The 21,482-nt window shown below is 43.7% G+C and overlaps 2 protein-coding genes and 1 long non-coding RNA gene across 3 annotated transcripts in view; 1 reads left to right on the forward strand and 2 right to left on the reverse strand.

The window, feature by feature from the left end:
* Window positions 1-1,884, reverse strand: part of LOC144672965 (transcription factor HES-4-A-like) — a 111,986-nt gene extending 110,102 nt beyond the window's left edge. Inside the window, exon 1 of the mRNA XM_078534971.1 lies at window positions 1,725-1,884. The gene's annotated coding sequence lies outside the window, so the exon portion shown is untranslated. The remainder of the gene's footprint in view (window positions 1-1,724) is intronic.
* A 7,751-nt stretch (window positions 1,885-9,635) lies between these two features.
* On the forward strand, window positions 9,636-19,589 carry LOC144672968 (ceramide-1-phosphate transfer protein-like). The gene is made up of 4 exons (XM_078534973.1): window positions 9,636-9,916; window positions 11,920-11,990; window positions 14,819-14,988; window positions 18,526-19,589. The coding sequence occupies exons 1-4, from the start codon at window positions 9,790-9,792 to the stop codon at window positions 19,049-19,051; spliced, it is 894 nt and encodes a 297-aa protein (XP_078391099.1). The 5' UTR covers window positions 9,636-9,789; the 3' UTR covers window positions 19,052-19,589.
* LOC144672969 (uncharacterized) lies at window positions 14,739-19,724 on the reverse strand. Its single transcript, XR_013574225.1, has 2 exons — window positions 19,580-19,724; window positions 14,739-14,846 (listed from the first exon to the last, which is right to left on the reverse strand). It is a non-coding gene; the product is annotated as an uncharacterized LOC144672969 (long non-coding RNA).
* Between the last annotated feature and the right edge of the window lie 1,758 nt (window positions 19,725-21,482).

Below are 21,482 nucleotides of genomic sequence, written 5' to 3' on the forward strand. Positions count from 1 at the left end.
AATCTATGTCCCCAGACGTTATCTTAGGCCTCCAAATTACTGGTCCATTGAAATTACCACACCACCACCAATTCGCCCTAATCGATAGGGCCTGATAATAAATCTGAAATTACAACAGCTGGGAAAATGTGAAATTGTTCACTTTGGCAGGTAGAATAAAAAAGCAGAGTAACTTAAACAGAGAAAGGCTGCAGAATTCCGAAGTGCAGAGGGATCTAGGTATTCTCGTGCATGAGTCACAAAAGGTTACTATGCAGGTACAGCATGTAATCAAGAAGGTTAATGGAATACTATCCATTATTACAAGAGGACTTGAACATAAAAGTAACAAAGTTATGCTTTAGTTATACAGGGTATTGGTGAGACCGCATCTCGAATACTGTGCGGTTTTGGTCTCCTTATTTAAGGAAGGATATAAATGTACTGGAGGTGGTTCAGAGGAGGTTTACTAGATTGATACCTGGAATGAGTGGGTTGTCTTATGAGGAAGAATAGACAGACTGGGCTTGTTTCCACTGGAGTTTAGAAGAGTGAGGGGTGATTTTATTGAAGTATATAAGATCTTGAACGGTCTTGACAAGGTGAACTTGGAAACGATGTTTCCTTTTGTGGGTGAACCAGAACTAGGGGGCACTGTTTTAAAATTCGGGGTCAATATTAGGACTGAGATGAGGAGAGATTTTTTTGAGGGTTGTACAACTTTGGAACTCTGTCTCAGAAGGTGGTGGAGGTGGGGTCATCGAATATTTTTCAGACGGAGGTAGATTCTTGTTAGGCAAAAGAATCAACCGATTATCTGAGATACATGGGGATGTGGAATTTGAAACACAAACAGATCAGCCATGATCTTACTGAATGGTGGTGCAGGGGGCTGAATGGCCTACTTCTGCTCCTATTTCATATGTTCATATATGTTCAAACATTAGGGGATGTGGATTGAATCTTAAGAAGGAAAGCAGTCAGACAATTTAGATTTGGTTATGTTACCCAATAGGTGGTGAATGTGTTAAACATTTACCAGAAAGTGGGGGAGGTGGAAAAACATAATCAGATATTTAAGGAAGTATGTGAAGTGAAATGAAATGAGTTTGAGATGGTCAGATTGTGAAATCTTTTCCAGTTCGGTATTTTCCTATTTCCAAATGGAAATACTCTCCTCCTCTACATTCTCTCAGGCCTCCTAATATTAGCAGCTGATTTTTCAATTAGAAACTGAAATACATGGTCCAGCCATGGAGTGAAGATGGTTTTTTACTGACACAAGCTTCTAAAACTGTCTCTCTTCCATTTAACAGATAAAAATGCAACATAAAAACATTCAGACACCACACTGCCCGGCAGTCTGAAAAGAACATTTCAAACCTGAAGCAAGCTATCCAGCGATAGTAAACAATCCGGAATGCAGTTGTGTGTTTTACCAGTGAAAATGTTGTCGTACAGCCTCAGTCTAACAGTTGAAAAATAAATCAGCAGAGCAAACAAGTTGTTTTAATTGAGCACCTTTAATCTAGTAAAATGTCCCAAGGCATTTTACAGAGCTCATCTATTCCAGGAATTTTCTCCACCAATTTTATCCTCTGGGGTAGTTTGGAGTCTAATGTTCTGACCTGGTCTCACTTCAAGTCAAGCTACAGATGCCAGATTTTATTTCCCCAGATTTATCTTTCCTGCTCAAATTAAATTGACAATACTGGAATCCTGAATTATTTGTTGCACAAACTTACCCTTGAATGATTATCAGATGCAGAAGAATCATGAACCAATTTCCAGAAAGTAACCAACTCTTGTGAGACAAACATGTTTTGACTGTTAGTTGAGAATGAATGTGTGTCAGGCTGGGGGTCATGGTAGAGTTTGTTTCACAGGAGGTCTAAAGCACTTAGTTGATCCTGTGAAGAGAAATAAAACATCAATGTTATAGTTGTAGCTTCAGCTCTGTGGATCAAAGCGAAATACTGGCGAGTACAAGAATCTGGAGCAAGTTTGGACATCTTTACAGTCCAAAACCAGAAAAGAATGATGTAGCCCATTGAAATGGCATTTAAGCCTAGGCCATTATGTGACTTGTTATCTGCTTTGTTCTGCTTACTTGAGATTCCTTGAGTCAAAAAATCTTGTTCTTCTTTCATTTCTCCTTTTCTCTATTGCTCTTGTCCACTTATTCTCCTTCATTTTGTCTTTTTTCTCCTATCGCTCTTTTCTCCATCATCCTCTAACCTTTCTTCTTCCTCTTTTCTATTCATATTCACTCACTCGCATTTGGAGCCCCTCAGCTTAACCAAGGTACAGCAAATTTATTTGATTATTACAATTAATTCAAAATATATCAGAATGGAGTCAATGGTGATTAATTGGAGCTGACTGTGAGTGTCTCACATGAGTGATCTGGATTGAATATGTAGGTAGGTTCATCAATCACAAAAAGGGTCACATGTGGCATTGAGATTCTGGTTAAGCAGCCCTGTCCCAACTGATCAGTTCAGGTTTAGATAAAACTGAATAATCCACGTGATCCCTCAAGTCCGTTATTTACTGTGCACAAATGGATTTGAGGACTCTGCCTGTACCCAAGTTCCCATTATCTTACAAGCTATCACAATCCCTGATTGTTCATCATTGGACTTTGGCCAAGAGCAGTCATGGTTCAGTCCTTGTGCAGAGAGGTTTAGATTCTTTCCAGCATTTCTGCACATTAATCCAGAGAGCAACAGACGGGGCCATTGATATCCAATCATTGGGGAGGATTAAAAGAGGAGGTACTAGAAAAAATTAACTGTGGTTCAAACAAAAGGTAGGATGAGGGAGTCCTGATAGAGGTCTGAATCATTTTAATGGATGCAGAATATTTGAAATTAAGAAAATTATTCCATTAGATACAGCTATCAAAAGGAAATAGGCAGATTATTTTTGAAGTAAGAATCACAAACTCATACAGCCCAAAGGGGACCATTCTGCTCTTCATGCCAATGCTAACTTTTCATCAATTTGCTATCAAGTTCCTCTCATTCCCCCTGCTCTTTCCCTATAGCCCTGCAAACTTCTCCTTTTCAAATACTTATCAATTTCCTTTTGAAAATTAGAATGGAATCTGCTTCCAAACCCCCAATCCTTTTAGTCAGTGCATTAAAATCACAACAACTTGCTCTGTTTATAATAAAGTTCCTCTGGTTCTTTTTCTAATTATCATGTGTATATTAGTTACCGGCCCTTCTCCAAGTGGAAACAGTTTCTCATAAAATTACAAGAAAAACCCTCCTGATTTTGAATACCTCTGTGAAACCTCCCCAAAACCACCTCTGTTCTAAGGAGAACAATTTTAGCTTCTCCAGTTGCTCCACATAACAGAAGTCCCTCATTTCTGGTACCATTCTAGTAAATCTCCTGTGTACCTTCTGCAAGGCATTGTCAACTGCCTAACTTTGTTCAAATTCAAACTGAGCAGGTCAGCTGTGGAATGAACCAGCGGATGACTGTTCCCTCCTAACAATTACACTGAAAACCCATTTTAAGATTGTCAGTTGGGTTTGCAGTGTGGCTCACCTACGCATACTAGAAGCGACATATATTCACACACACAGCCCTGTCCTATGCAGACAGAAGGAACTTGTCCACACCCTGTGCCATTTTCAACTAAACAAGAGCTTAGGGAACAGTCATTCCCTGGTTCATCCCCCAGGGCAATGCCTTGACCAATCAGAGTTGACCTGCCCAGTTTGAATTTAAACAAAGCTGGGCAGTTAACTGTTCCATGCTGCATTCTCCATGGCAATGCCTCCACCAATCAGCACTCTTTTCTCAGGCAGTATAAATTGTTGTTCCTCTGTTATTGTTGGTATTTTTTTTTGTGAGCTATCCTGATGAGTGCTAGACAAAAAGCTTTGATAGCATGTCTCTTTTTTCAGCAATACTCAAGTTCTGGACTACCAAATGATGATTTATACAACTAAGGGGGTTGGCAGATTGGTGCAACAGATCATGGTAGGTTAAAAAAAAATGACTGGATGAGATCCTATTAGGAAATGGAATACTGGGTTGTTAATTCCCAAATCACAATAAGGGAATCAATAGGTAGTTTGGAACAAAGGCATTCCTTGAATATCACTGTATCAAACTTCTGGAACTCACTCCATAACAGCACTGTAACCTTCACCATAAAGACTGCCACACTTCAAGAAGGAGGCTCACCACACCCCTCTGGAGGGTAACTGGGGATGGGCAATACCATTTGACTTTGCTAGTGATGCCTAGATCACAGGAATTAATGAAAAATGGCAAAGATCTTCTGATCTGATCTAGCAAGTTTCTTCTGCAGTCTCATTCATGTCTTTATAATTCCTTGAAGGGTCACCTGTGGCTCAGTTGTGAGTCTCTATCTTCTGAATCAGAAGGTTATAAGTTCAGCTCTACGACTTGTGCAAAAGAATCAAGGCTAATACTCCATTGTGGAACCATCGAACTGCCTGGACCCTGAGGTGAACTTAAAAGATCCCAACGAGTGAAGGAGTTTGAGTGCAGATTGGGAGGTCAACCAACACTCCCGCATTCACTTTTCGCTGGTGTGACTGGGTATTAATCAGAAATGGGAACCGTGGCCAATATTCACCTCTGGGAGCAGAAAAGTGAAAGATTTTCACCTAAAAGTACACAAGTTTTGCAATGAAATTGTTATGGGCTACGGGTGAAAATTAGATGGACAAATTCTCTCAGGTTTCTGTCCATTTTGATAATGTATCTTTTGCCATCACTTTAAGCTGTAATAGGATAGTCCAATAACACCATAGGGCAGACATTACATGAATAGGAACATAGGAAACAGAAGCAGGAGCTGCTGAACCTACTCCATCATTCAAAGAGATTATGGCTGATCATCTATCTCTATTTTTCCCCACTATCCCTTGATGTCATTAGCATCCAGAAATTCATCGATTTCTGTTTTGAACATGCTCAATGACTGAGCTTCCACAGCCCTCTGGGGTTGAGATTCACCACCCTCTGCAGAAATTCCTCCTAATCTCAGTCTTAAATGGCCTCCCACTTATTCTAAGGCTGTATCCCATGGTTCTAGACTCACCAGCTGGGGAAACATCCACCTGCATCTATCCCGTCACACCCTGTAGGAATTTTGTGTTTCAATGAGATCACCTCTCATTCTTCAAAACTCTTATTAGAGAATACAGGCCCACTTTCCTCAATCTCTCCTCATAAGACAATCTCGACATCCCAGGGTGAACCTCCCTTGCGCTCCCCCTGTGGCAAGTATATCCTTCCTTAGATAGGGAGACCAAAACTGTACACAATTCTCCAGATGCAGCCTCACCAAGACTCTCGATAACTGTAGCAAGACATCTTTACTCCTGTATCAAACCCCCTTGTGATGAAGGCCAATATACCATTTACCTCCCTAACTGCTTGCTGCACCTGCATGCTAGCTTTTAGTGACTCACGAACAAATACACACAGGTCCTTTTGGACATCAACACTTCCCAACCTCTCACCATTTAAGAAATACTCTGCCTTTCTGATTTTTTCCAACTATTATGCCGCAGCCAATGGTAAAGGCTGAGTTGTTCAAATCCCAGCGGGAAACTCGAAACATCTGTCATAATCCATTTTTGTAATTTGTATGTTTCAAGATGCAGGCTTTGAATGCAGTTGTAATCAGACCACCGAGTCGCAAGAGGTTTTTTTATAAAACTAAATGGAACATTTATTAACACAAGAAAATTTATAAGCACATACATATGTCTACAAAATTACTACTATAATAACTACAAAAATCCCCTAATCTGTCAGTTACACCCTGTTTAAGGCAACAGTAAAACTCATAGATTTATTCATAGATTTAAAATGACCCCAGGCAAAGCACATTTGACCTTATGAATTCAAAATGAGGTTCCTTTGCAGACACACTTGCAGTACACCTGCTTAGATCTTAAATGCCTCTGTCTTACACACACACAATCTCCTTTCTGTTAATACCCAGCTTTTCCTTTGAATGTAAATTTCCTGTTGTATTACTAGGTTTTAAACGTCACAAATTCTTACATTTTCATCCCACTAATTTTATTAGTAATATAAACACATTGCTTGGCATCTACCAGCTCGGTGCAAGATTTTATTCCACCCTTAAATGTTTATACAATAAATGCAAATGTACACTTGACCTTTTTAACTTCCTTACTGTTTACCTACTTAACATCTCAAAACTAGTTCACATCAAAGCACCCAGACTAGCTGGCTTTAATCCAATTAAGACACACACACAGACACCACTAAACTCTATTTTTAAAAAATAATTCCCAATAATATTATAGACATTAATCTCTTCATGCACTACCAAATGGATAACTTCACACTGATTCACATTCTATTCCATCTGTCACACTCTTGTCCACTCACTTAGCCTGTCTAAATCTCCTTGAAGCCTTCTTTACAAATAAGTAAACTGAGCACTGAAGTGTAATTGATCATTGGGAAAATAATTTGTTCCCCACATTATTTTAGCAGATACATTTCTCAGTCTTGCAGCTCCCCTGGTAGAAATATTGTGAAAATATGTAAATAGACGGATGTTAGGAAATTCTTCGATATCAGTTTTTCGAGGGTGCCAGGTGAATGGAATTCCCACCACATGTACACCTGTGCAGCCATCGAGAGGAAAAAAACTCTGCCATGAGGCCATATTTAGTAACCCAACTGCCTGGGTTAAGGTGTTCAGCATCATTCGTGCCTCCTCAGATACTGAAGCAGTCCATGTCCAAATGCAGCAAGACCTGGGCAATATGCAGGCTTGGGCTGACAAGTGACAAATAACAATCATTCCACACAAGTGTCCAAATGACCATCTCCAACAAGAGAGAATCTAACCATCGCCACTTGACATTCAATGGCATTACCATTGCTGAATCCCCCTTATCAACCTCCTGGGGCTTACCATTGATCAGAAACTGAACTGGACCAGCCACATAAATACAGTGGCTACAAGAACAGGTCAGAGGCTGGAAATCCTGCGATGAGTAACTCACCTCCTGACTCCCCAAAGCCTGTCCACCAACTACAAGGCACAAGTCAGGAGTGTGCTGGAATACTCCCCACTTGCCTGGATGAGTGCAGCTCCAACAACACTCAAGAAGCTCAACACCATCCAGGACAAAGCAACCGTTTGATTGGCACCACATCCACAAACATTCACTCCCTCCACCACTGACGCACAGTAGCAGCAGTGTGTACCATCGACAAGATGCATTGCAGGAATTCACCAAGGCTCCTTAGACAGCATCTTCCAAACCCACGATCACCACCATCTAGAAGGACAAGGGCAGCAGACACATGGGAACACCACCACCTGGAAGTTCCCCTCCAAGTCTCTCACCATCCTGACTTGGAAATATATCGGCTGTTCTTTCACTGTCACTGGGTCAAAAATCCTGGAACTCCCTCCCTAACAGCACTGTGGGTGTACCTACACCACAGGGACTGCAGTAGTTCAACTTCTTTCGAGTACAATCACAGTTCTTGGTTTTCCAGGAGTGGGACATGAACCCACAACCCTCTGATCAGATTGCAGCTCTTTTCGAGTACAATCACAGTTCTTGGTTTCCGGGAGTGGGACATGAACCCACAACCCTCTGATTCAAAGGCGAGGGTGCTATGAACTGAGCCACAGCTGACACCTCCCTACCCACATTGCAGCTCTTTTCGAGTACAATCACAGTTCTTGGTTTCCGGGAGTGGGACATGAACCCACAACCCTCTGATTTTTTTTTTATTGTAAAAATATACTTTATTCATAAAAAATCTTCAATCACATTCAAAACCATTTCAAAAACAACATTACAAGGGTACAATCCAGGTTAAACTTTTACAAAATGTATCACCAGGTGCATCAGTACAAACAATATTACAATCATTTACAGCCTTTCATTTTGATCTGTACAGCCCGAGGGGCTCTAAACAGTTCCCAGTCTCTCGGTGCGCTGTGGTAGAAAGGTCTTAGACAGCGACCCTTCCCCATTGCGCCTTTGCGGCAGCTGCCCCAAGCTTTAGTGCGTCCCTCAGCACGTAGTCCTGGACTTTGGATTGTGCCAGTCCGCAACAATCGGTCGGGGACAACTCTTTGTGCTGGAAGACCAACAAGTTTCGGGCAGACCAAAGCGCGTCTTTCACCGAGTTGATGATCCTCCAGCTGCAGTCGATGTTTGTCTCGGTGTGTGTCCCTGGGAACAGCCCGTAGAGCACAGAGTCCTGTGTCACAGAACTGCTCGGGATGAACCTCGACAGCAACCACTGCATCTCTCTCCAGACTTTCTTTGCAAAGGCACAATCCACAAGGAGGTGAACAACGGTCTCTTCCCCACCACAGCCACCTCGAGGGCATCGTGCAGAGGGGGTGAGACTCCTGGCGTGTAGGAAGGATCTGACGGGGAGGGCCTTTCTCACCACCAGCCAAGCTACGTCTTGGTGCTTGTTGGAAAGTTCTGGCGATGAGGCATTCTGCCAAATGACTTTGACAGTCTGCTCGGGGAACCATCCCACAGGGTCCACCCTCTCCTTATCCCTCAGGGCCTCTAGGACGTTACGTGCTGACCACTGCCTGATGGACTTGTGGTCAAAGGTGTTTTTCTGCATAAATTTTTCCACCAGGGACAGGTGGTACGGCACGGTCCAACTACTTGGAGCGTTCCGCGGCAGCGTGGCCAGACCCATCCTTCGCAACACCGGGGACAGGTAGAACCTCAGCACGTAGTGACACTTGGTGTTTGCGTACTGAGGGTCTACGCACCGCTTGATGCAGCCACACACAAAGGTGGCCATCAGTATGAGGGCGATGTTGGGCACGTTTTTTCCCCCTTTATCTAGAGGCTTGTACATCGCGTCCCTGCAGACACGATCCATTTTCGACCTCCAGATAAAGCGGAAGATGGCTCGAGTGATCGCCATCGCGCAGGAGTGTGGAATGGGCCAGACCTGCGCCACGTACAGCAACAGCGAGAGTACCTCACACCTGATGACCAGGTTCTTACCCGCAATGGAGAGGGAGCGCCGCTCCCACATGCCCAGTTTCCTTTTCACCATAGCCACTCGCTCCTTCCAGTTTCTAACGCATGCCCCGGTCCCTCCGAACAACCCTCTGATTCAAAGGCGAGGGTGCTATGGACTGAGTCACAGCTGACACCTCCCCTGCTGTAGTTCAAGAAGGCAGCTCACCACCACCTTCTCAAGGTGCAACTAGGGATGGGCAATAAATGCTGGGCCCAGCCAGCGACGCCCACATCCCGTGAATGAATAAATAAAACAAACCCTAATAAGGTCCAGTAAAGTCAGGATCATAAAGATAACAAAGTGCCGGAAAAACTCAGCAGGTCTGAGAGAAACGGAGTTAACCTTTCGAGACCAATGTGAAGAAGTTTCGAATGTTTATTTCAGATTTCCAGCATTTGCAGTATTTTGTTGGTTTTAAAGTTGGGATCATATTAGGCAGTTTACCATTGGCAGCCCCGAATACTGAGTAACACTGTGTGTACCTGCAGAGGGTATCTGGGCAGAATTATACGTAGAGACTTTAATGCTGCAGACACACATTCCCCCTTTAAAATGCGAATGTATGGACTCCCCGCGATCGGCGGGAGGGGAGAGTACTTTGGAATCTGTGTTTGCAGTGACAGGGTCAGAGCAGCGATTAAACATTGCACAAGACAGAACAAAGCTGCCAGTTGGAAATGAGAGCTCTGTTCAGACGCAGTGAGAAAGTGGAACCACCTAACCGGGCAATAAGTCTGCAAATCCGAGATGTTGTCGAGAAATCTCCACACAATGAATAAAGAGGGATTGACATGTAGCAAAGGGAGGAGCCTCCGCTTTCTGCTGCTTCTAGTCGGCCTCCTCCTGCTTATCTACTTTACAAACTTCAGCAACCGTGAGTATAAAGGATTATCCAGGTACATGTTCAATGGGAGCTGAAAGTTAATGTCCACCTTCCACTGACAATCTCGGTCGTTGAGGATCATAGTAACCGAGGGTTAGAGATAGGACTCGTGTTGACTCGGTGAAGTGCCTGGTGACCATGTTCCTGATCATTAAATCCATACTCAAAACAAAAATAAAAATACCTGGAAAAACTCAGCTGGTCTGGCAGTATCTGTGGAGAGGAACACAGTTAATGTTTCGAGTCCGTATGACTCTTCAACAGAACTAAGACATATAGAAAAGAGGTGAAATATAAACTGGTTTAAGGGGGGGTGGGACAGATAGAGCTGGATAGAGGGCCAGTGATAGGTGGAGATAGCCATACTGTCCAGTCCATACTGTCGCGTTGTGATCCTCCCCACAATAACATAAGTAGGAGTTTGTCTAGGGAGCAGGGGACTAAGGGGTAATATCTGGACAAGACTGCAGTTGTAAAGCTGAAACGGAACACAAGGGAACAAATTTATCCACACCAAAAAAAATAGGTTTGAAGTGAGGGTTAGGATTAGTTAGTCAGCCAGCTAGGTTTAGTGAAAGGGTTAGGGCTAGAAAGAGTGTTCCAGGTAAGGCTCGAGTTACTAATAGAGGTAGGGTTAGTGATAGAGTTAGGGTTAGTGATCAAATTAACACCATTAACTAAGTGTTCAGGTTAAGTCACTCACCATCCTGACTTGGAAATATGTCGGCAGTTCCTTCACTGTCACTGGGTCAAAATCCCGGAACTCCCTCCAAAGTTCTTGGGATTACTCTTCCAGTCCAAATAGTTTCAACATTGACTGAGGAATAGTCCAGGCCTTAGCTTGTAATTGGATTAATTGTAATAACAGCAATGTAACAGCACCCACAGCAAAACATATCTCCAGCCATAAGAAATGTTCACATGAATGGTTGAAATTGCTTTGCCCAGATTACAGAAACACGAATGGCATAGCACAGAAAGCAGTCATTCAGCAGGATGAAGTTTCAGGCCTTGGTACCCAATTTGGCTTTTTGATTTTTGCACCCAACACATTTAACGTTTGTGTATTAATGTGAGAAACTATCATGCCCCATAGTCATGGACATCATTCAAGGATGGTGTCTACTCAGAGTTGTATGCTTCTGCAATGGGTCTTCATGTCAGTGAACAGACTGATTCTTGACCTCGCCAGGTAGCGGGATCCAGAGCGCAGGATTTGTTTCTTTCCTTTTCTGCCTCACCATTAAGGTATTTGGATTCAAAGCTGGATGCAGCTTTATGGACAAGTTGTCACCATTTTTAACTATTGGTCACAAACTCTTTCCAGTCACTAGTGTCAATGCTGCCCCACTTCGAGAACTGTCTTTGAAGTACTTTCTTTGTCCTCTTGGAGCACTGGCCGTTTGAGAATTGAGGAAACAAGCCATCTGGATACAGAGCCCAGCCCATTGGTAATTGATTTTACAGGAGTTTTGTCAGAACGTCTGTAGAACTGGCTTCAAGAAGAACATTAGCCTTTGTTTGATGGTCCTCCCATTGAATCTGGAGGATGCAGCGAAGGCATTGCTGATGGAATTCCCCTAGTGCTCTTAAGTGTTGCAGGAAGATAGTTCAGGTCTCACTGCAGTATAAGTGTGGTGATGACAATTGCTCTGTACATGAGGGCTCTTTTTGTTGACTTCCAGAGTCTTTGTTGTCAATCATTCACTGCCATAGTTTGTAGAAGGCTGATTGGCACATCTGATCCAGTGTTGGAACTCCTCATCAAACATGGCCTTTGGGAGAGGTGGATGCTAAGGTATGGGAGGTGTTAAACTTATTCCAGAGTATCTCCTTCAACATATATGGGAGGAGGAACATTTGGCTGACCAGCTGTGGTTTTATATATGGCTCAGTATCACATGAAGCAGAGCCCAACTTTATAACATTTATATCCAGACTGTACTGTAAACCAATGTCCAACACTTATTTTTGGTTTTTATTGTTTCCTGCAGCCCAATTTCATCAGTTAAATGCTCAGGGATCAGGGACTGAAAACAGGAAAAAGGAGCATCACATAAACAAGGTATGACCACTACCCACAGTGAACACCATCCCCCGATAATGTCAAACCCCTGCCCCCAGTGTAGATGTATGTGTTTGTCTGTAGGGTCCTGAGGAAGTGCTGCATTGTTGAAAATGCTGCTTTACCTAGAAAGGGAATTTTACAGATCCCCACCCTCGCCACTGCAAACCTGCTGGTGGGGGGACCATCAAATTCTGTCTATAGATTTATTTTAATTTAAAATTAATTGTAGCTTAACAGCCAATAAATATGCAAATACAAACAGACATACGAATTAGAAGCAGGACTAGGCCACTCGAGCCTGCTCCTCTATTCAATAAGATCATCGCTGACCTGATTGTAACCTCAACCTCACATTCCTTCCTACCCCCGATAACCTTTCACCCCCTTGTTTATGAAGAATCTATCTAGCTCTGCCTTAAAAATATTCAAAGACTTTGCTTCCACTGCCTTTTGAGGCAGAGAGTTCCAAAGACTCACAACCCTCATCTCTGTCCTAAATGGCTGACCCCTTATTTTTAAACAGTGACCCCTAGTTCTAGATTCTCCCACAAGAGGAAACATCCTCTCCACACCCACCCTGTCAAGATCCCTCTTATATGTTTCAATCATGCCACCTCTTATAAATGCTGGCTTATCCAGCGATGCCCACATCCCATGAATTAAAAAAAACTCTTCTAAACTCCAGTGGATACAAGCCTAGCCTGTCCAACCTTTCCTCATAAGACAACCCACCCATTCTGGCTATTAATCTAGTAAACCTTCTCTGAACCAATGCATTTACATCCTTCCTTAAATAAGGAGACCAATACTGTACACAGTATTCCAGATGTGGTCTTACCAGTGCCCTGTATAACTGAAGCATAACCTCCCTATTTAATATTCAATTCCCCTCACAATAAACAATAACATTCTATTAGCTTTCATATCAAATTATGCAGTGTGTTCTCACTAGTTCCCACCTGAGGTGTGGTGCCCAGAAATGAACGGTGTCCACAGATGGGTCTTACTGAGGATTATAAAACTCTAGCACAACTTCTGCACTTTAAATTCCAGCCCCCTTATGACAAATGCCAATATTCAGTTAGCCTTTTGGGCTACTTTTTGTACCCGTGTACATGGAGACTCAAGTCCAATTGCTTCTCCCACAGATACTAGTGCCTCATCATGAAAAAAACATTTGGATTCATCCTTCTCAGATTCAAAGTGGAAGACCTTTCCCAACTTGAAAGACATCTTTAATAGATCTTTCCACTCACTTAAATCTGCCCATGTCCCGTCACAATTGTTACTCCCATATACAAAACTTACTGTCCCTCCTGATTTAGAGCTTTCAGCAAACTTGGATATTTGGGCTTGATAAATCAGATGGGAAAAGATGAGTAGCTCATACAGTGTTTTAGGGATACTTTCTTAGAACAGCACATTCTGGAGACAATGAGAGAGCAGGCTATACTAGACCTGGTATTGTGCAACGAGACAGGACTAATTAATGATCTCATAGTGAAGGAGACAGCAGACAAACTGAAGCATGATTCACAAAATGCTAGTATGCAGGTACAGCAAGTAATTAGGAAAGCTAATGGAATATTATCATTTTTGCAACAGGAATTGAATATAAAAGTAGGGAGGTTATGCTTCACTTGTACAGGACACAGATGGGACCACATCTGGAGTACTGTGTACAGTATTGTTCTCCTTATTTAAGGAATGATGTAAATGTCTTGAAAGCAGTTCAGTAAAGGTGTATTAGACTAATACCAAAAATGGGCAGGTTGTCTTGTGAGGAAAGGATGGACTGGCTAAGTTTGTATCCACTGCAGTTTAGAAGAGTAAGAGGCGACTTGATTGAAACCTTTAAGATTCGGAGGGGTCTTGATAAGGCAGATGTGGAGAGGAAGTTCCCTCTTGTGGGAGAGTCTAGAACTAGGGGTCACTGTCTAAAAATAAGGGGTCACTATTTAAGACAGGGATGAGGAGAAATCTTTTCTCTCAGAGGGTAGTGAGTCTTTGGAACTCCCTTCCTCAAAAGGCAGTGGAAGCAGAGTCTTTGAATATTTTTTTTAAGGCAGAGCTAGATAGGTTCTTGTTAAACAAGGAGGTGAAAGGTTATCAGGGGTAGATGGGATGTTACTTTCAGATTAGCCATGATCTTATTGAATGGCAGAGCAGGCTCGAGTAGTCTACTGCCGCTCTTAATTCCTATGTTTGTATATTCTTATTCTATCCGTTCATATAAGTTATTAACATATGATGATAACCTTAGGTCTCCCTAGAGAAACCACTTGATGCATCCTGCCTACATTTTTAATGAGACATTAAATCAAATCTTTCTGCCCTCTCGGACACAAAAGATCCCAGGGCACTTTCCAAAGAGCAGAGGAGTTCTCACATTATCCTGGCCATATTTCAATCAACACTACTAAATTCAGAAACTGACCTTGCTGCAGTTTGTGGGAAGTTGCTGTACACAGATCAGTTGCTATGGTTCCCCCAATTACAAAAAAAATTACACTTCAAGAGTGACTGTGAAACACTCTAGGATGTCTTAGCATCATGAAGGGAGCTATATAAAATCTAGTGATTTATTTTGCATTTACATTATAAGGTACATAACTAAGTGACCTGGGTATGCAGACGGTATGAGTCACGTCATTGTGAGTATATCTCTAACAGTGAGTAGGGTGTAGCAAGCTATCCCCAACTCATACACCAAAGACACACAGGAAAAGGAAGCAGTAGTAGGTATGAGTAATAGGTATTAAGGATAACTAACTCCATTTTAATAGCTATTTCTTGTTCTTGTGTCCTTTGATGACTGGAAGTAGAACATGGATGCTTCAGATTCAGTGAATTCTGTGGATAAAAATCACAGAGGAAAGTGTGACAGCAGCAGTTTCCAGCTCAAACATGTTCAAACTGCTTTCCAGGCTTGTGTGACAAAGAATGAAGATATTTTGCTTAAAAGCTACCTCGAAGGATGGACAGAACTCCAAAAGTAAGCAAACAAAATAGTAATGAAATCATCTTCATTTGACAACAGAGATGGAGATGGCAAGGTAATGGACAGGAAAATCCAGAGAGCAGCAGATTATTGTGGTACAGAGGGAACATGAGACAAGACTCCTGGTGTTAGAGAAGCCCAGAATATCTGTGGGATGTAAGCCGGGGAAAATGACTGAAGTAATATGGGTAAGGCAAAGGACAAATATTCTGAAGTTAGCATGCAGGGCCATGGGGAGCTAGAGGAGCTTGGAGGGAACAGGAGTGAAGGGCACATGAGATCTTCCATACATGAGGATCTGAGCTACTGGGTTCTTGATTAATTGAGGCCTGCAGAGGCCGGAGGCAGAGACACCAACGAGGAGATCTTTAGAAAAGTCAATTCTCAAATGATAAGGTATGATCTGGGATTTCAGCAGGACAGGAATAGTAATGTAGCTGGGTTTCATTATGGAAATGGAAAACTTGTCAATACATTTAATGTTTTTTTTTGTAAAAATATACTTTATTCATAAAATATCTTCAATCACATTCAAAACCATTTCAAAAACAACATTACAAGGGTACAATCCAGGTTAAACTTTTACAAAATGTATCACCAGGTGCATCAGTACAAACAATATTACAGTCATTTACAGCCTTTCATTTTGATCTGTACAGCCCGAGGGGCTCTAAACAGTTCCCAGTCTCTCGGTGCGCTGTGGTAGAAAGGTCTTAGACAGCGACCCTTCCCCATTGCGCCTTTGCGGCAGCTGCCCCAAGCTTTAGTGCGTCCCTCAGCACGTAGTCCTGGACTTTGGATTGTGCCAGTCCGCAACAATCGGTCGGGGACAACTCTTTGTGCTGGAAGACCAACAAGTTTCGGGCAGACCAAAGCGCGTCTTTCACCGAGTTGATGATCCTCCAGCTGCAGTTGATGTTTGTCTCGGTGTGTGTCCCTGGGAACAGCCCGTAGAGCACAGAGTCCTGTGTCACAGAACTGCTCGGGATGAACCTCGAAAGCAACCACTGCATCTCTCTCCAGACTTTCTTTGCAAAGGCACAATCCACATTTAATGTTTTTTTTTGTAAAAATATACTTTATTCATAAATTATCTTCAATCACATTCAAGACCATTTCAAAAACAACATTACAAGGGTACAATCCAGGTTAAACTTTTACAAAATGTATCACCAGGTGCATCAGTACAAACAATATTACAGTCATTTACAGCCTTTCATTTTGATCTGTACAGCCCGAGGGGCTCTAAACAGTTCCCAGTCTCTCGGTGCGCTGTGGTAGAAAGGTCTTAGACAGCGACCCTTCCCCATTGCGCCTTTGCGGCAGCTGCCCCAAGCTTTAGTGCGTCCCTCAGCACGTAGTCCTGGACTCACAATCCACATTTAATGTAGGAAAAATGACCCAAGGTGCTTCACTGCAGTGCAATATGCTAAAAATTGACACTGAGCCGAAGAGTATGACAGGAAACCAACATCTTGGTCAAAATGGTAGATTTTGATAGGCTTTCAAGAGAGGTTTATCAAGAGAATTCCAGAGTTTGGGGCCTAGACGGTTAAAGGTGCAGCAAATAATGATGGGAAAAAGAGTGGGGATTAAGCCTCTAAGAGGTTAGAGTGGAGAAATTCTCACCTTTAGGAACGTTTAACACCATCGCGCCCCCTCATTGGCTGGTTATGGAATCCAATGTTGCCCTCTGCTGGCACACAAGTGACATGACACCCAACTTGCAAAGTTATTGTAGAATCACCAGACACCAAGAAATACCGAACTATTTGTGAACAAAAACAGGAGATTGGCCCATTACAGCCATCTCCTATGAGTTGCCTAGTCCAATCCAACTCACTTATCTCATTGACCAATGATGGGTAATTAAGTCCACCCACTTTGCCTGATTGTTGTCAATGAGAACATGTTGGGGAGGGGAGGTGGGGAGCCAATAATCTTTTACTGTTGGCTGTGATAATTCTACATGAAATGACCTTAAAGTAGCCTTAACTCATATGAAGGAACTTTCATACTGATTATATAGATGTGTTTGTGAAGACTACCTAAAAACACACATTTATAGCTTTCTTAGTGAATACCAAAAAAGACAAATCTTCATCTGTTATGTTGAAATACAAAGTAACAAAAGCAATTACTGATCAGGCAGATTCACAGTAAACGTGTCGCAAATTTGCCACTACTGGGTAAAATGATTTAGAAAGGCTGGCATGTGAAGTGGAATCAGTGCTGTCGTGTAAAATTCAGAGCATGAGCCTGAGAATATTGTAGAGCAGTGTGGAGAGGGATACTCTCTATCTAACCCCGTGCTGTACCTGTCCTGGGTGTGTTTGATGGGGACAGTGTAGAGGGAGCTTTACTCTGTATCTAACCCCGTGCTGTACCTGTCCTGGGAGTGTTTGATGGGGACAGTGTAGAGGGAGCTTTACTCTGTACCTGACCCCGTGCTGTACCTGTCCTGGGAGTGTTTGATGGGGACAGTGTAGAGGGAGCTTTACTCTGTATCTAACCCCGTGCTGTACCTGTCCTGGGAGTGTTTGATGGGGACAGTGTAGAGGGAGCTTTACTCTGTATCTAACCCTGTGCTGTACCTGTCCTGGGAGTGTTTGATGGGGACAGTGTAGAGGGAGCTTTACTCTGTATCTAACCCCGTGCTGTACCTGTCCTGGCAGTATTTGATGGGGACAATATAGAGGGAGCTTTACTCTGTATCTAACCCCGTGCTGTACCTGTCCTGGGAGTGTTTGATGTGGACAGTGTAGAGGGAGCTTTACTCTGTACCTGACCCCGTGCTGTACCTGTCCTGGGAGTGTTTGATGGGGACAGTGTAGAGGGAGCTTTACTCTGTATCTAACCCCGTGCTGTACCTGTCCTGGGAGTGTTTGATAGGGACAGTGTAGAGGGAGCTTTACTCTGTACCTGACCCCGTGCTGTACCTGTCCAGGGAGTGTTTGATGGGGACAGTGCAGAGGGAGCTTTACTCTGTACCTGACCCCGTGCTGTACCTGTCCTGGGAGTGTTTGATGGGGACAGTGTAGAGGGAGCTTTACTCTGTATCTAACCCCGTGCTGTACCTGTCCTGGGAGTGTTTGATAGGGACAGTGTAGAGGGAGCTTTACTCTGTACCTGACCCCGTGCTGTACCTGTCCAGGGAGTGTTTGATGGGGACAGTGCAGAGGGAGCTTTACTCTGTACCTGACCCCGTGCTGTACCTGTCCTGGGAGTGTTTGATGGGGACAGTGTAGAGGGAGCTTTACTCTGTATCTAACCCCGTGCTGTACCTGTCCTGGGAGTGTTTGATGGGGACATTAGATAGGAAAAGTAACAATTAAATATACAGTAGTTGGTTCCCAGGTAAGAGAATTGTATGTGGGAAGTCATTAGCAAGAAATTCTGGATACCTGATATCCTACTTCCAGCATTATATTGAGGATATGCAGTGGCCTAATCCTTCTAGCACTAACAGGGCATGGTGGGAAGATGGTCAAGCCTATTTTCTTGTAACACATTTTGAACCTTTTTTTTCAGATTTATCAATGCACTTGGCACCATATTTGGTTTTATTTCCCATGAGGTCACCAGTAAAATGAGGGTAATTACCCAGCATCAGAAAGGAGTGCATGGAAGAGAATACACCTCAATGCAGTCCATGATTCATTACGAATTGGCAAACAATGTGGTTAACTTCAATGAACTTTCCAGTGAGCACCTGGAGTCAGGCTGCCGCACTTTCCTGCGTCTCCACCGAGCATTACGCTGGCTCCAGCTCTTTCTCAATCAGTTGAGGATCAGCTCTGAGAATGACTCAATGTCTGTTATTTGTGCTGAGGCCTATGACCAGTCCCTTGGCAAGTACCACAGTTGGTTTGTGCAAAAAGCTGCTAGGATTGCATTCCATGCCCTTCCACAACGGACTGATTTCCTTCACATATTGTGTGTGGAAGACAGCAAGGAGACTAAAGACAAACTGAGGAATAGTGTGAGCGTGATTGAAAGAGTTTACAATATTACACAACACACGTATGAACAGTATAATATGCTTGAATTACCCTAAACCCAGAGTGTTTTATCAAATCGGATAAATGCATTGTGGCATCGAAAGAGGAAATCACTGAAGATCAAAGGGACTCACTGAGACTGCTTTAAAGGAGCAATAGAAAATGTTAAACTTCAAAAGCAACGGTTGCATTTTATACAATGAATCAACTGATGAAAAATATTCAACAACCAGAGACAGTGAGTGGTGGAACGCACATTCCTAGAGCAAATGAGTGAGTTACCTGGGACTGAGAGGTCTCAGTATATATGACCGGTATAGTGAAGAAACCCAACGGGTTTCAGTGATTTTTCTGAAACAAGTTCATTTTATTTACCACTTACTGGAGCACAGTTTTCCATTGCTCACACACCATTGCTATACATATATACGCATGATAAGGCTGCTGGATCTGGACATCGCACAGCACCGTTCTTGGAAATCAGCTGTTCACTCAGTTGTATCAAATCAGTATAGAAAAGTTATGTAAGAATAAAAATAAAGCGATGGAAAGTGTAATTGACAGTGCAATAAAGTGGCACCTACTTAGCAATAACTTGTTCACTGATGCAGTTTGGGTTCTGCCAGGGCTACTCCCCTCCAGACTGCACTTCAACCTCGGTCCGAAGATGGATGAAAAAGCTGAATTCCAGAGGTGAGGTGACAGTGATTGTCCCAATAAAAAGGCAGCATGTTACCTGAGTGTGGCATCAAGGAGCCCTAGCAAAATTAAAGTAAATGGGGTTAAAACAAAAACAGGAACAGAAATACCTGGAAAAACTAAGCAGGTCTGGCAGCATCGGTGGAGAAGAGCACAGTTGACGTTTTGAGTCCTCATGACCCTTAAACAGAACTAAGTAAAAATAGGAATAGGGTGAAATATAAGCTGGTTTAAGGGGGGGGTGGGGTGTTGGGACAAGAAGAGCTAGGTAAAGGGCCAGTGATAGGTGGAGATAACCAAAAGATGGGGATTGGGGAAACTCTCTATTGATTGTTGTCACATCTGGCACAAAGGAAGATAGCTGCGGTCGTTGGAGGCCAATCATCTCAGCCTCAGGACAACTCTGCAAAAATTCCTTGGGGTAGAATCTTAGGCCCATTCCATATTCAGCTGCTTCGTCAACAACCTTCCCTCCGGCATAAGATCAGAAGTGAGGATGTTCACTGATGATTGCACGATATTCAGTAGCATTCATAACTCCTCAGATATTGAAGCAGTCCATACCCGCACACAGGACCTGGACAATATTCAAGCTTGGGCTGAGAAGTGGCAAGTAACCTTCACGCCACACAAGTGCCAGGGAATGACCATCTCCAACAAGATAATATATTCCCATCTCCCTTTCAGGTTTCCTCACATTCATCATCGGCATTCAGTGGTGGTGGGGGGGGGGGGGGGGGGTGGTTATCATTAACCAGGCACTCAACTGGACCAGCCATATAAATACTGTGGCTACAAGGGCAGGTCAGTGGTTGCGAATTCGGAGGTTAGTAACTCACCTCCTGACTCCCCAGCGCAAACTGGAGGAACAGAATCTCATCTTCCAACTAGGCACTTTACAGCCTTCCGGACTCAACATTGAGTTCAACAGCTTCAGACCATGAACCAGTTTGAATATTTCCCCCCATGTGTCAGTCTCTGTCTTGTTCTCATATGTTTTTGCTTTCAGACAGAGCTGACCCTTTTCCCCACTATTACCACCCACTCGGTATAAAGTCCAGTCCTTACCTCCCGTCACATTTCTGTTATTTAACTCGCTGCTGCCCCTCCAATCTCTCCCTGACCACCTGCTGCCCCTCCAATCTCTCCCTGACCACCTGCTGCCCCTCCAATCTCTCCCTGACCACCTGCTGCCCCTCCAATCTCTCCCTGACCACCTGCTGCCCCTCCAATCTCTCCCTGACCACCTTCCCCTTCCTACTGGGAAAAGCAGGGGATGGGGGGAAGCTGCAGCAAAACCCCCGTCACATTCCCACCCTGTTCCCAGTGCTGAGGGGTAAACCTGGATTGGAAATGTGAACTGTCTGTGTCTCCACAGAGGCTGCCGGACCTGCCGCTGCCGGGCCTGCTGGACTTTCCCAGCATCCGCAGGATTTGGCTTTGATCTGAAATCTCCAGGTCTCCATGGCAACAGTTTGTCTCTAACTCACTCTCTCCAGACCCCTCAGGCCTGAGTGTCAGATTGTTCATTGATAATTCCTCCTGTGAAACACTTTGGGACGTTTTACTGTTAAATGCACAATTCTGGCAGCAACCCCCAGGATCAGGAATGAGGTTGATTCAGGCACTCGCTCCTCCGCCTTCCCGCCGAGCCCCGCGTCACTCGCTCCTCCGCCTTCCCGCCGAGCCCCGCGTCACTCGCTCCTCCGCCTTCCCGCCGAGCCCCGCGGCACTCGCTCCTCCGCCTTCCCGGCATTCTGTTGGTGCGCAGCTAAGATGGAGACGTTG

The sequence above is a fragment of the Cetorhinus maximus genome, unplaced genomic scaffold (genome assembly GCF_964194155.1).
Source record: "Cetorhinus maximus unplaced genomic scaffold, sCetMax3.hap1.1 HAP1_SCAFFOLD_174, whole genome shotgun sequence".
NCBI lineage: Eukaryota > Metazoa > Chordata > Chondrichthyes > Lamniformes > Cetorhinidae > Cetorhinus > Cetorhinus maximus.